This window comes from Mchenga conophoros, linkage group LG18, assembly GCF_057382185.1.
Source record: "Mchenga conophoros isolate Kocher_MC1m ecotype Shallow Benthic linkage group LG18, M_conophoros_male_GT1.1, whole genome shotgun sequence".
NCBI classification, from domain to species: domain Eukaryota; kingdom Metazoa; phylum Chordata; class Actinopteri; order Cichliformes; family Cichlidae; genus Mchenga; species Mchenga conophoros.
In genome coordinates this window covers 18,805,747-18,820,258 of record NC_140543.1, presented here as the reverse complement: position 1 = coordinate 18,820,258, position 14,512 = coordinate 18,805,747, and the positions used below count along the sequence as shown (strand labels likewise).

Sequence of the window (14,512 nt, the reverse complement as noted above, 5' to 3'; positions counted from 1 at the left end):
AAACCCTATTATGTGTTAAAGAAGGGGTTAGACTGGTGTCACATCTCATATAGGTGGGTTACATTCCAGAGGAAAATGGTTAGAATAAAGTCTGAGTAGAAGTATTGAAAATGTGTGTGTTAATACACAGAGTCTAATCTCCCACTCAAAAATAATTACTGACCTGTATGACATTCGAGCAAGTGATACATTTGAATCAGCGGCTGATACAGCCTCGTGATCTCCATGTTGGGAAGTGTTTTTGCAGACAAATAAATATATAATCTGAAAACGGAGATATGAAGTTCTACTGAATATTTTTGTGAATAGTGACAGTGATAGATACAGTCCAGTTTTCATAAAGTGTATTCAAAAGCAGGGGGAAAAAGGCAAGGTCTTCAACACTGCTGGAAGAAACAGTATTAGCAGCAGCCCTTTACCTTATTGTCCTTCCAGTCAGGAGCTCGGGATTACTGTGGGTCAACCCCCCTCTTCCTACAACAGGGAGAAGAAACCACACTGATCTGAGATGGAGTACCCCCAACAAAACCTTACCACATCGACCCATGCCACCATCCTGGGCCTCTAATGGAAGTCCTGGGCATCCAGATGCCTCCCCCGCTCTGACATGGGCGTCAAGTAGCGCTCTTCTCATCACTGGAAGCAGCAGGCTTCACAGCTCTCCTTTTCTCTCCCTGGGACTGGCTTTTTTGGAACATTGCAGGCAGATGTGTCCAGATGAGCACGTTCTAATTTGTAGGCCCAGGTTAATGCTCTGCCAGAAGCCCTGGAGGATCAATAGCTTTATTTCCCTAAAATGCCGGCATGGTGAGAACCAGCTCACGGGGTGCTTTTAATACCGCCACAGTTCCAGCGATGACTGGGTTGTATTGATTGTGCCCATGTGGAACTACGTGCACCTTCTGGGGAAGGATCTATTTGTGTCACCCTGGGCCGGGATGGGGGCTCCACTGGAGGAGTTGAGAGCTCAGCCAATGGAGGATGCCAAAAACATCAAAACAGCCATGTTTACAGATTACCCAAAGGGAAAGCAAATTACAGCAATTATGCAGGCTGTGGGAATACTAATATCAGCATACCTGCTATTTTACCCAGAGACTACTTTTTTGAGGCTAGAACACATACAAAACAGCACACTCAATTTGATTTGATAGCTAAACCCTCAACAAACGATGGGATTTAAGCGAAGCTCTGCACATCAAATGCATGCAAAACAATGTCTTTCTAGGGGATCACCCTGTTTGTGTATCGTCAGGTCCAAAAAATCTTTTCAGTTGTTTTGAAACTAGATATAATAGCTTACACAAATATGCGTGAAGCGAGCGTGTATCTGGCAAGCATAATGCGATACTAAACGTTGTCTCGACCATATTTATGATTTCTTCTAAACAATGACAATTAATCTTTCTTTGTAAACACAGCAAATTGCTCTACGGAAAACTCATTTACTCTTGCAGCATTTATCTCATACATCAGTGCAGAGACAACATACAAAGGAGTCTTATCCAAATCGCGGGCCTTTTGTTTGCAGCTTTCCTGACATATTCATGACTGGGGCCATAATAGTCAGATTTCTGTTATATCCCCCAGGGAGAGCAGAGAGAATGGTGTCACATCCAATTACCGCAGCACACTGTAGAAGTAAATCAAAACTCGTGCCGTGAACTCTGCAATCCGAGGTGCAAATGCACGCACACACAAACAGACACGCACTGTACAAGCAAAGCGGTCCAACAGTTATATCAACATTGATGGAATATCGGAAAACACATTCTTCTGCTAACTTGGAGGTCATTTATGGATTACGCAGGGAAATGGGATTAGCTGGAGGCTGTTGGCTGCCTTCTCCTCAAAACATAAATTGACATATATAAGATCTAGGAGTAAGTGAGGCAGACAGCGCTTACTCAAGACTTTTCAGTTATGGATTTGTTTGCCGGCGTTCAGAAACTGAATGAGGACTATGATGTGCTCCCGTTTGGACGAGAAACAATCGGGTCACCATACTCACCCACACCTTCTCCTCAGCACCAATTTTTTTTCTTTTCTCCCCTGCAAGAGAGAAATGGATGCCTTTGTCTTTTCCTCCACAGTAGTCTTTGGGAGGCCTGGTGGTTTGGTGGTTGGAGGGTATCTCAGCAGTGCATAGCCCCGTTTCACCCTGGAGCGGTGCAAAGCTCCTGCCCAATAAAACAGGCTGCATCCCCAGGGCCCCTCCCTCAAGCCTCCAGTCAGGGCTTGTTTTTGCACCATTTATTTAGTGTGACACATCTCCAATTAAACTGTGGAGGCTGCTGCATTCCCCCCATAACTACCTCTTATACCTCCCCATAGACTTTCTGTCACACTGAGAGTGTGGGTATGAGAGAGTGAAAAGGAGAGCTAGTGTGGAGACGGGGGGGGAGAGAGAAAGAGAGAGAGATCACATCTTGCCTGCCAGCTATGATCACGATGTCATTTTCTCCTCAGTGGTTAGGAGCCTCCTCTGAAAGGTGCCCTGAATTATAATTATCAAAATATTGAACAAGATAATCATCCTCTTAAATGATGCTGCCACTTCACTATTTGCCATCACAGAACATGCATGGTGTAATGCTCTCCTGCAAGCTTTCTTGATAACTTATTTAGATCTGCACAGCCAAAGACATCTTCTTTTCTTCAATGGAAAAACAGGTGGATTTTTCGAATGTTAAGCTTGTCGAATGTATTTCCAACCCTCAAGCATCCACGAGAGCCTAAAAAGCAAAGCTTTTATAGGAAGCAAGAGTCTCCTTGCCACCTCTTCATCCTCCCACGACGGCCCGAGACACAGTCACAGGAGGAGTGACTTTGTCCGACCCCAATACCGTCTGCAAGAGCGCAGCTGAGGGCAGCAGCTGCCAGGGAGGACTGGTGGGGGAGCGCCCAAAACGCCAGCTCTGCCAAGCAGAGGGGCCAGGGGGAGCCCCAGTGGCAGCTGGGAAGGGTGGGGCAGCCAGCTGTGGAGCAGCAGGGTGGTGGGGTGACTAGGCGACGCCACTAAACCTGAGCAGGGATACACAAATGTTCACACAAGCACATAAAGCAAAAATAAAAACAGGCGCACTGCAAAAAAAAAAAAAGTTCTTTCTCGCTTCTTTTCTTAAAGCACTTCTGCTGCACTCATTAATCCAAACACACATTTCATCAGCACTAAGGCATCCCAAGCAGTCCGCAGCGCTCTTAATACCGCACCGCTCTCCCATCACGTGCTTTGGCCACACATCTGGTGTACCATCTGTATCACTCCCCCCAATGTGACAGGTAGTCCCTCTCCCTCTCTGGAGGGAGCAGAAGGGGAAAGAGGGACACGGAAGGTAATTTTGGGTGTAAATGTGGTCTGGACCTCTCTGGATGCATCTGGACAAAGCAGACACGCTGCTGAGCAGGGCAGGGTCATTATCAGTTGGAAACTGACTACCAGATAGCAGATGAAGACAAAACAATTATATCATACTGTCACATTATGACAGCACCAATAGTGCACATCTTGTTTATGCTGTTCAGGATGAATGTTTCTGGTGTCATAAACAGTCTCTTGATAAACTGTCAATATCTATAAATTACACACGGCAAAATATATTAAAGATTCTTCCGATTTATTATAATGTACAGTTATACATTGCCATGACACAAATGTGACCACCACTTAAATGGGGTGCAGAATGAAAAATATTAAAACAACCATATAAACAATACCAGGAGGACACTGAATTCCTCTTTTTATGTCGCTGTACACGTGGGAATCAATAAAATATGCACCATAATACAGATATCAAGCCAGTAATATAAAACTGCACAACCAGTCTTTACTGTGAAATTAAGGAATCGATTTCAGAACATTATTTTCACATCTTATGTTACATATTTGACAGTAACAATCATTTATTCACACACAACACTATTTGAATGGCATCAACTTAGACGTTTATTCAAAGGGGAGGAGGGTTTCCAGCACTGTGAACAAACTAACGTTATCAACTAACAAATGAAGTACTTGCCAGATATATTTGTAATACCGAGTTGGATTCTTTCCCCATCCACTAATTTGCAGTCAATGGACAAGACTGAGGTGCATGTATAGAAAAAGTAAAAAATAAAAACAGGGCTCCAGAGAGCATTTACTCACAATTTTCAGTGGCATCTGCTACATATTACCTCTTCGGGCGCATTTATGAAATAGAGGCCAACAACCATTATTCTGTCAAGTACTGTGGGTTTGGGAAAAAAAAAAAAAAAAAAAAAAAAAAATTACTCACCCACTTTTTTAAGAGAAAAAAAAAAATCTAAAGAACTCGCAGAATACACCAGATTTCTGATAAGTATGATGTTCATATTTGTTTACTGATGAATTACTGTGTATGTCAAAAAAAATCCCTGTTCTTATATTTCGGTGTTCGCGCTGCTGATGTTGCAGATTTAATTTAATTGTTCCACAATTAAACAATTAAAGGAAATGTGCTGGATGGGATCTTAAAGAGCATTAAAAAAAACCAAAGAAACAAAAACATTGACACATACACTTGATGAAATTAACAACACAGCTTTAGTACTAGTTTCCAATGTCTTATACAAAGTTAGCTTGATCTAAAAAGCATAAAATATATTTTTACATCATCACATACATCAAGACATGTACCATGGCCTAGCTGGAAGTTCACTTGGTGCACCATTTCATCTTTCCCTGTCCCCCACACAATTACCTACTGCTGGCATTATTGCTTCTGATGATCGGGGAGCTGAAGGATCGAGAAACAATGCACCACGTAGATTCAAACTGTACATTTACATCATGTGTTATCCAAAATTTTGTTAGCCCATTTCACAATCTGCAATGCTAAAGGATAAGGCAGTTCCATTTTTAAGGCATTGCTGCTTTGAGACATACTGGACCAGAGGTGACTCGCTGACTTTGACGTAATGTCAGCAAATATGATAAACATGACTACATCTTATCAGCAAAGATAAAATCCCAAAGAGAGGGGAAACTGTATCTTGTATTTTTGAGCATTGTGTGTTTGTGTCCGAGAGATTAAAACCATCATTAAAGTCTGCTTCGTAACTGACCAGAGGTCAGAGCTTAGAGATCAGAGCAGAGCTGTGTTGGTTGCTGTGATCACTTCTCATTGCTGGTAATTTCCATACTGGCCCTGTGGAGAGAAATGCAACATCCTCGTGATACTGACCTTTTCAAAACAAACAAACAAACAAAAATAAATAAAAAAATAAAAAAAATCAGAAGTTTATGTTCACAAATCTCAATAAGGTGCAGACAAAAATCTGTGGTTTCAACCATATCATACTGCAAACCGTGATTTATGCCTGCACTGACTGGTTTTGACCAGCAGATGGCAGCATAACCTCACAACCTGTGAGCTCTAAATTCGAACTTTTTACCTCAGGTTTCAGCAGCAGCATGGCTGAGGACGATAATCCTTATTAAACAGTGGACACTAATTTTCAAGTGAGACAAATTCAGTGGAAGAACAGCAGTATTCTCTTTATTCCTACACAGGGGTCGAAGTATGTGTTTGACTTTAATGGAAAATGCAATGGAAGCAAATTTGGAAACAATGATTTGAAAGATAAAATTTAAATCCAACAAACACACTGGTTATGAAGACCAGTGTCATACATTGTAGAGATTAAGGACAGTCAGAGAATGTGAGCTCCTGTCTGTCTTATTACAATCTAAGAATGCTGTGTTTCTGGACCTCATATCTTTACAATTCGACCCCTGGTTAATAAAAAAAAGAAAAAAAAATAGAAAAGGAAAAATTTAAGAAAAAGAAAAGATGGGTAAAGAAAGACAGACGAGAGACAGAAGAAACAAAACAAATGCAAATTAAGGCTAGGTGGTCAAGCGTCTAGATTGGACGTTGAGGTCTTCACAGCAACCATTACCTTTGCTTCTTACAGAGCTAGTCAGGGGTTCAAATCCCTGGGTCTTTATTTCCTCATGTGCCCCTGAATATTCAAAGATAAAGATATCAAAGTGTAGCTGTGGTCCCCACATAAGACCACAGGAAATACAGGGCAACAAACAGATCTTCCTTTAAACACTAGAGCAGTCTGCATCAAGTTTAAGGAAGAATCTTCTTTAAAGCCCTCATATTTCACTGGAATGGCATACCACATTAGCCAGAACACAACAATATTAACATAGAAAACCCTTTTAGGAAGAACACATTTAACCACCGAATATGATGACAGCATGCATAACGTACTACTGCTTAATTTTTACCATCGTACTTCACTTACATTAATTACTGGTCTAACTGAGAGTTATATATAACATACAACTTAGCATGGCAATAAACACAGTAAGAGAAAGCCTAAGTGCAATGTACAGACAAGCCTCTGTCACTGTCCATTGTTGGGGTTATACTCACCTGGTCATAACCATAAGGGCGCTGCTGTTGGCCCTGTGGGGGACCGGGTTGTGGAGGGCGATAGCCCCCATACTGCTGTCCCTGCCCTTGAGGATAGTTAGGATACTGTCCTGGGGCACTTTGGGAGGGACCTACAAACAAACACATTAATAAATGGAGAACTTTTTATGCTTGTCAGCCTTGAGTGAACCCAAAACTCTTTGATTGCTGGGCACTGTTAACAGAGAAATGAAATGCTTCCACACAGTGTAGTTTATTATGAACACAGTTTATTAAAAAGAAGAAGAAAGGATATGGAACAAAAAAAAAACTAATTTAGGTTGAAGCACTGAAGCATGCAGTGCAGGAAAATTCTATAAAAACTGACTGTCAACCAGTGTTACTGAAGTGTTAAGGTGCAGCATCAAAAACAGGTTTATACTTGAAGTCCTAATCCGGCTCTGATTCTGCCAAACTCATTTCCATTTTTCTTATGCTTTGGACTTGTTATTCTGAAAACTTTGGGAAATACCTGTTAGTTTACATTAACTAGTGGGCTGCAATAAAAAAAAAAGTGATGGATGACAAAAAGAATAGCGGATCTGTCAGACCCATTTGTTACGGCTGCCTCCACCACGCCTGACTCAGTAATGAATGAGAGCGAGTGAGTCAGGCTGGAGACAGGCAGTGGTTCCCTAATGCAAGGAGACATCAAAGAGATTCTGTTGGTCTTCATTAGAGGAGCAAGCATCATTTAAAAAAAAAAAAACAAAACCCAGAAAGACAGGAAAAAAAGCAGGGGGGGAAAAAAAGGTTGTGTATATATTATATTATTATGTTATATATGCTCCTGTACAGATGTTGTGAAGGACTGGGCAAAGTCTGACTGGAGTTGAAGTCAAATGAGGCCCACGCAACATCATTAGGCGCTCATAATGCCTTATGCTGTTGAGCATAACCTTGTGGGGGCCTGAGAGAGCAGGCATGTGTATGTGCCAGATGGATCTCACCTCACAACCTCTGCGTCTCCAGTAGCTCATTACTTGCATGAGCTCTGGCTCAGACAGAGGGTGAGTGATGGAAAGTTGCAGAGAAAAATGGGATGAGGAAAGAAAAGCCTAAAAGCTGCAAGAGCTACACTGAAAGTGCAAGGAAAACATTTTTTGACAAATTTATTTCCAGGTATTGTTGTAAAACATGAATGTTTCTACTTTCAATTATTTTTCAGACAGTTTCTATTATCATGTATAATTTGCTAACATGATATTACACAGCACTACTAAAATTAAGTAACTGTAATCATTAAGAACGGTTGTGTCGTTCAACTCTCTGCTCAAAATGATATCTTGATATGCACAAAGCTTAGTTACATCAAGCAACAGTGTATAAAGGAACAATGTTTTTTCAACGGCTATAAGGCACCCAAAGAGGGCTTATAGCGCCTCCTACAGGGGAAATAAAATTTTTGCCGTAACTCACCATATCCCTGTTGTTGGGGTGGATAGCCCTGTTGACCTGGGTACTGCTGCTGAGGAGGATATCCCTGTTGCTGAGGTGGGCCTTGCTGGTATGCCTCCTGCTGCTGGCCATATTGAGCATTACCTTTGAGGGGGAAGGGGGCAGCAGCGAATGTGAGCAACATGTTATTGACTACAGCACAAAAGCAAGGAAGACTGTGAATAAAATATCTTACTATCCAATGAAGAGATGAATTTGATTTGTAAGAGTATGATATGTGCCAGTGCTCTTATAGAGGAAATAAAACTCAGACACTACTGCTACACTACGGCTGTAGTAGGGAGTGTCAGGGTCAGAAGTCAGTGTCCAGCCACCATATCAGATTTGTGTGAAGTATGAAGTCTAACATCAGTTTTGTATGAATAAGTACGAATATAAAAATAAAGTACAAGTTTACATATTAATAATTTCTTCTAAGATAGGAAAAAGAGGTAACAGGTCATTATTGTGAATTTCAAACATACACAATCATATTTAATAGCAGCACATTTTTAACATACATATTTTTCCTCATTTTTGCCATTAAAACGACTAAAAAGAAAAACAAACAAACAAAAAGAAAAATCCCAAAGCAAATCACTTGTGTTTGAAAGGTCAAAAGAGAAACAGTGTAGAAAGAGGGAAAATCAAAACAAAAGGAGAAAAAAAAAAGGTAAATGTTAATTGAAGAAAAAAAAAGAAAAGAAAAAAAAGCTACATTTTAGTAGGTAATCTTAAAAGTGTGTTTGCTTATGCAATTAATACTATCCCTAAATACACCAACAACAAGAAAATCTACTGCACATGAGCCGTTATATTTTGACAAGAATGCAAAGGTGCCATACTTTAAAAAAAAAAACATTTGAAGACTTCAGTGTCGCTACTGCGGCTCTTAAACAAACCCCACAGTTTTTGATTTCAAATGTCAGTCTGCTTTACGTGAAGTGGACAGAGGCACACCTACAAGTGCTTATAAATATGAATAAGGTGGCTGTGGTTCAGGAGGTAAATCGCAAAGTTGGCAGTTCGATCCTCTAATCTACATGTTGAAGTATCCTTGGGCAACATAGTGATTCATAAGTTTCCCCCATAGCATCTATTGTAATGCGAGTATGTGAATGGGTAAATGAGGAAAACTCTTGAGTGCTCAAATAGAAAATATATATAAACACATATGTACTTATCAGCTACTGCACCAAAAAAGTGCAGTAGCATGATATCAGGCTACTTCTGCACAACTTTACCGTGACGCCTCAAATAAGACTGTCCCTGACTTTTCTTTCACCCCAACTCGAAGAGACCCGTTCACGAATAAGCGGAGTCAGCATTACAAGAACTGTATGACTGCTTAGATCCTGATTTATCAATGGACAGCAGCACCTTTGTTTTTTACTTTGATTTCCCCAGAAAATAATGAAGAAACTGAAGTGTTTGCTTTGTCACAGTCTCTTTGCATCATTTGTGTTTTAACACAAGTCCTGGGTTCATTTGTTGAGGTTTTTGTTTTTCCTTGTTTCCAAGCGGCTGGAAGGTTCTCCTACCTTCTGATGCTCCCTGTCCTGCGTGACTGTACTGGTCCCCATAGTAGTCTTCCTGCCCTGGATACTGCTGAGGGGGTCCTACATACACATACACACAACATACACACAAGTAGATTCAAGGTGTTGTTGGATTGGTTGTGTGAGGGGAAGAGTAAAGAGGATGGATTCCTTGCCACTAGTTCCTAGTAGAAAGCTTTCTTTTGGTCACTTGACTAATTTTTATAGAGGCGGGAGGCTCTAGGTTACATCTTTAGTCGCCAACATCTCTGTGAGCAACAGTGGAGGAAATAAGAGGGAACTGGGAGGAATGAGAGTAAGAAATACAGGAGGGTGGGTTAGGGAGAGGAAAGACCAACACTCACAACTCGCACACATAAGAAACACACTCCGAAAGAATATACCTTGCTGTGGGGGTCTGTAGGGCGGCATTGGCCTTTGCCCCATGACATGATTCCCCTGGTTGACTTGGCCAATCATGCCCATTGGGTTCTGTTGTCCTTGGTAGTGCTGTCCACCACCACCAGGAGGCATGTTATATTGCTGTGAGGGAGGCTGCTGGTGCATCATTGGACCTGAAGTAAACAAAAAAATAAAAAATAAAAATGAGCTGTCAGAGAAATGACAAGGCACTGCAAAACCATTTTCAACATGTTAAAGACTTTTCTTTTGTGAATGTATTTTTAGACCTATTTCACGTCCACGATGACTAAAAAGAAAAGAAGGGCGATTTTATACAATAATGCAATTGGAAATTAATGCAATTGAGTAGAAGATAACAAGTTTTCTGCTTTACCTTGATTGGGCTGCATGTTCATGTTTGGACGAGGCCCATAGTTTCCCATGGGTTGGCCTTGGGTCATATTCATTTGGCTCTGAGATGGCATGCCCTGGGAGGAAGGGACAGCGTGATTGTAGCCACCCATGGAGCCGTGGCTGCTGGGGGGCATATTCATAGAGCCACTGGGCATGTTCGGGGGCTGGTTGGGGCCTGGACCAGGACCTTGCATGGGCATGTGATTAGGTCCTGAAAAATAAGAAGAAGATCTCCATGATGCTTTGAAAGGTAACAGAAAATATATATATATATATATATATATTCTGAGACTTCCAGTAGAATTGTAAGTTACTATTGATGCTATTTACATCCAGATGACTTTTCTAATAATTTCATCACAGAGTTGACAATCATAGTTTTCTTGTCTCTATATTTTTCCCTTGTCGATAACAACAAGAACGAGCAGTCATCTTGAAGGATTCATTCCAGCCTGCCAAATTTAAGTCTCTTGCAGCTTTGAATAACCAAACAAACTGGATAACAGTAGCAAGGATCAGTTGATCCTGGATCACACAGTTAATACTGGATCTTCTAAGCAATGTATGAAACACGGGGTCCAGATATCACAATTCGAAGGAGAACAATAATAGAGTGTTTTCTATGTTGTGTGACTACTCCATTTCTGCACATAGTGCTGAATGATCAGGTCAGGGGATTGTTCGCTGTTGCATTTTCTCGTATCTAGCACACAACAAGAAATACTCCACTTATAGTTTGCTGCCCGAGTGTGCAGGAGGCAAAGGCACATGATGCCCACACACTTGCTGTGAATAGCAAAGGACAAATACCTAAATTTTCAAATGGCTACAACAGGACATTACCCAGATTTTGTGCTACGCAGCTGGCAGGTTAAAGACTGTTTAATGTCTGATCCAACTGTGTATGATGTTACCTTTGTTATGTAACAATAAGAACTGCATGATGGGAAACATGGGAAACACAATGTGTACTACCAGGGCTTGTCAAATATCTTTCATTTTTCCTCAGTTAATTACCATGTGGTGCAGACGTCAGCACATTTTGTTTTATAAAATTGTTAATTCAGTTCTTCTTAAAAAAAAAAAAAAAAAGAAGAGAAAAGAAAGAAAAGAAAATGCTCCCTCCCAAAAAAAACAAAACAATCAATAACAGGAGAAAGACAATGATGCATGCATGAACTATGCTACTTCAGCAGAGAAGGATAACCACAATCAGATGGAGAATCAAGCCCAAGACCACCACAGCTGGCAAATGGGTGACATCATCCTTCAGCATGTTTGCCTATAATACCTTAGAGCGACCTCCCTCACAGTTCTGTGGTGTTGCTAGGCAACCCAAGTGAGACAGGAACTGAGGGAAAAGGAGAAAGAGAAAAGAAAGACAAGGCAGGGGGGGGGGGACACATACCAGGCATCTGTCCATTCATCTGGTTCTGCATATGTGGGGCTGGAGGGCCGCCGCTGACCATACCCTCAGAGGGCATGTTGTGACCGTGAGGAGGCTGAGGAGGGGGGCCACTTTGGTTCATGCCACCAGGACCCATGGGCATATTTTGAGTGGGCGGCTGTAGGTGCACAACACAGACAAAAAAATAAATCCACATGACCTCTCTGAAAACAGATCTCAACCTGAGCCACTCGAGATAAAAACTCCTGAAAAAAATATGATAACTCTGATACAGAGATTGCGGCATTCATGTAGAACACTAATGTAAGGAGAATAAAATCTATTAATATACACTGAAAGGAAAAAAGTTTTTCAATAAAAGGAACAGCTAGAAACCTTCAATGATTAAAAAATGCATAGATAGACAAAGTTGCAACAAACTGAACAAAACTGGCTTAAAAAACTAGCCTGAACTAAGACTGTTATGCATGCAGCAGTTTAAACGGTTTATGGCTTAAAAGCAGCAATTAAAACCGTTCTCTAGTCTGCATTTCTTTCAAACAGCTGGTCCTAATCTCAGCTGTTTGAGTCATTGACAACCCCTCCAGAAACATGCTCACCATGCAGCATATTAAGAAAATGAATGTGCCCACACTCATCATCTGAGTTTAAGGTATGTAAGCAACATTTACTCATAAGAATACACTCACTCCTTTACTATATGATTGTCAGCAAATCAGTGACTTCAATCACTTTTGTAACCACTGTGCTTCTTCGCAACTACGGATGGGAATGCAAGAATAGTTCCAGTTGAAAATCGATAACAGATTTTAATGGAATTAATCAAGTCTAATAAAATTCTATGCCTCCAAGCTTATCAATTCTTCTTATTCGATGCCGACAACTGTTTTGCGTAGATGAGCACGCCAAATAAACTGCAAATAAAAGCCTTTTTTGGGCCATTTCTACACTGTGTTCAGACACATTGTACACAGTGTTGCTTGTTGATGCTGGGAACCTTAGGGCTGAGTAATTGATCAAGTTTTAATATGAATTAAGTTTTGGCTTCCAAAGGTAATCGAGATATAATGATGACTCTTTATCCCCATTTGCCTGCATCCACTGTGACTGGCAGTTGCTCTTGTGAGATGGGCTTTCTCGGGCTAACTTCAACCATTTTTTCCCCCTCTCTCCATGTACCTATTTACATCTTTTATTGGAATTCGGTTATATTTAAAGGTCAAGGAAAGCACACCTTTATTTGAGGTTTAATAAATGTTCTAGTTGATAAACACTCCTTTGAGTTAATCAAGATTACATTTAATGACTTGAAAAAAATAAATTGTGCTTTTAGTTTTTGACATATTTGACTCTTGTAGCCTACTTGTTATTCAAATGGGTAATTGTTACAAAATGATTAAGAGCATGGATAATCCAACTATAAGCAGACTCAATAATTACACTACTACTACCAATAAAAACAATATCAATATTAAACACTACTAACAAGTGCCTGAGAGCTTAACCAAACTGAGAAATGAATAGATTTTCTCAGCAAAGGATTCAATTTGTTCACCCAAAATATTTATTCTACTTAATGAAGCCTTGCGAATGAGCACTACTGGCAATAAATCCTTAAATGGCAGCTACAACAGCTCAACAGATAGCACTCATACATAAAGAAATACTGCAGTCTGTTTGTACTGAACATCCATAACAATGAGGGTTTTCAAAAGACTTATTTTAATTTTGCTGACAGGGAAAAAAAAAAACATGACTTTGTTCAAAATTCTTAATCTCATTAAAAAAATGTTTCTTTAACATTGATGATTTATCTAAAACACCCAAGTGACCTGAATTGGGTATGATCGAAGAAGACAGGTACAGAGAAGACAGTCAGACATTTCAGTCATTCACAACAACCACTAAGAATTCATACTCACAGCAGGGAGGAGAGACTGCATGTTCTGATTGGAGTCTGCTATCGTCGCCAAGTACACTAAATTTCTGTGCAGCATCTGTTGATACCTGGGCAAGTGAACAGTGCAGTGTTTGAGTGAATGGGAACTTGAAATAAATATAACGTGAAATAAAAAAAATAAAAAAACTTAATAACTCAAATAACTTACTGTGAACACTCAGCCGTTTTGCCTTTACTCTGGAAATCCATTATGCACTGGATCAGCTGGTTGTTTTCATCAAGTAACTGCAATGGTAAATTCAGATATTTCTATTACGTGTGTTACTCAATATAACTTCCCAAAACATTCATAATAAAGCAGACGAACTTGGTCATTTGGCGTGACAATTAATTTACTTGCCGAATGTTATTCTGTCTTAATTTTGAGACAGTGAAGGGTCGTGTTTTGTAAAATGTGAGTGTGCGTTTCTAGCCAACAAAAGACGCGTCTTGCTAGCTAGCTGTGCTTTGCTAACAAAACCACAGGCCTCCATTAACCTAAAACACAATTATACGTTAGTCCGATAAATCCACCCAAGACTCGTACTCCACACGTGGAGTGCCGTTTCCAGGGAGGTTCATATTCACCGCGCTCTGACCCTGTAACATTGTTCCTGAGCTGCTCACAGTTGGACTTGGATGGGCACTGCTACATTGATTATCTCAACGGCTAGCCGCGTTTGATGCCACAGCCTCCATTCTGCGACGCGCTAAAATAGATGAATTACCTTTTGTATTCCAGCGGGTGTTATATCACCCTTCCCACGCTGTCTGTGAGGTGCAAATGCCACCGACATGGTGATACTATAGAATATTAACGTAAGCTACAGCATAAAAGTTAAAAGTAGCTAACACACTGAACAAATCGGTAGAACTCAGATCAAGCAGTTGAGAATACGATGCAATTTCGTAATGCGGTGGTCCG

The 14,512-nt window shown here is 40.5% G+C and overlaps 1 protein-coding gene across 6 annotated transcripts; it reads right to left on the bottom strand.

Moving 5' to 3' along the window:
• Window positions 1-3,600: 3,600 nt before the first annotated feature.
• ss18 (SS18 subunit of BAF chromatin remodeling complex) lies at window positions 3,601-14,499 on the bottom strand. 6 transcript variants are annotated; one of them, XM_085253255.1, is made up of 11 exons: window positions 14,316-14,499; window positions 13,757-13,833; window positions 13,571-13,655; window positions 11,649-11,805; window positions 10,221-10,451; window positions 9,829-9,999; window positions 9,428-9,505; window positions 7,869-7,991; window positions 6,411-6,541; window positions 5,923-5,985; window positions 3,601-5,168 (listed from the first exon to the last, which is right to left on the bottom strand). In XM_085253255.1, exons 1-10 carry the CDS (start codon window positions 14,382-14,384, stop codon window positions 5,968-5,970), a joined length of 1,140 nt encoding a protein of 379 aa, XP_085109381.1. In that variant the 5' UTR covers window positions 14,385-14,499; the 3' UTR covers window positions 3,601-5,168; window positions 5,923-5,967. The 6 variants fall into 6 exon arrangements, 5 of the variants coding, with proteins under 5 accessions (XP_085109381.1, XP_085109380.1, XP_085109377.1 ...); XR_014889386.1 differs by having other exon boundaries at window positions 5,923-6,541; XM_085253254.1 differs by lacking the exon at window positions 5,923-5,985 and having other exon boundaries at window positions 14,316-14,498.
• Between the last annotated feature and the right edge of the window lie 13 nt (window positions 14,500-14,512).

Bases quoted from the DNA above. Each gene is read 5' to 3' on its own strand.
- ss18 (XM_085253251.1), bottom strand. From the start codon at position 14,384: ATGTCGGTGGCATTTGCACCTCACAGACAGCGTGGGAAGGGTGATATA. The intron at 11,806-13,570 runs GTGAGTATGAAT...GTGCACCTACAG, and splicing joins TGCAGTCTCTCCTCCCTGCT to CCGCCCACTCAAAATATGCC. The intron at 6,542-7,868 runs GTGAGTTACGGC...GTTTGTTTGTAG, and splicing joins ACCCCAACAACAGGGATATG to GTCCCTCCCAAAGTGCCCCA.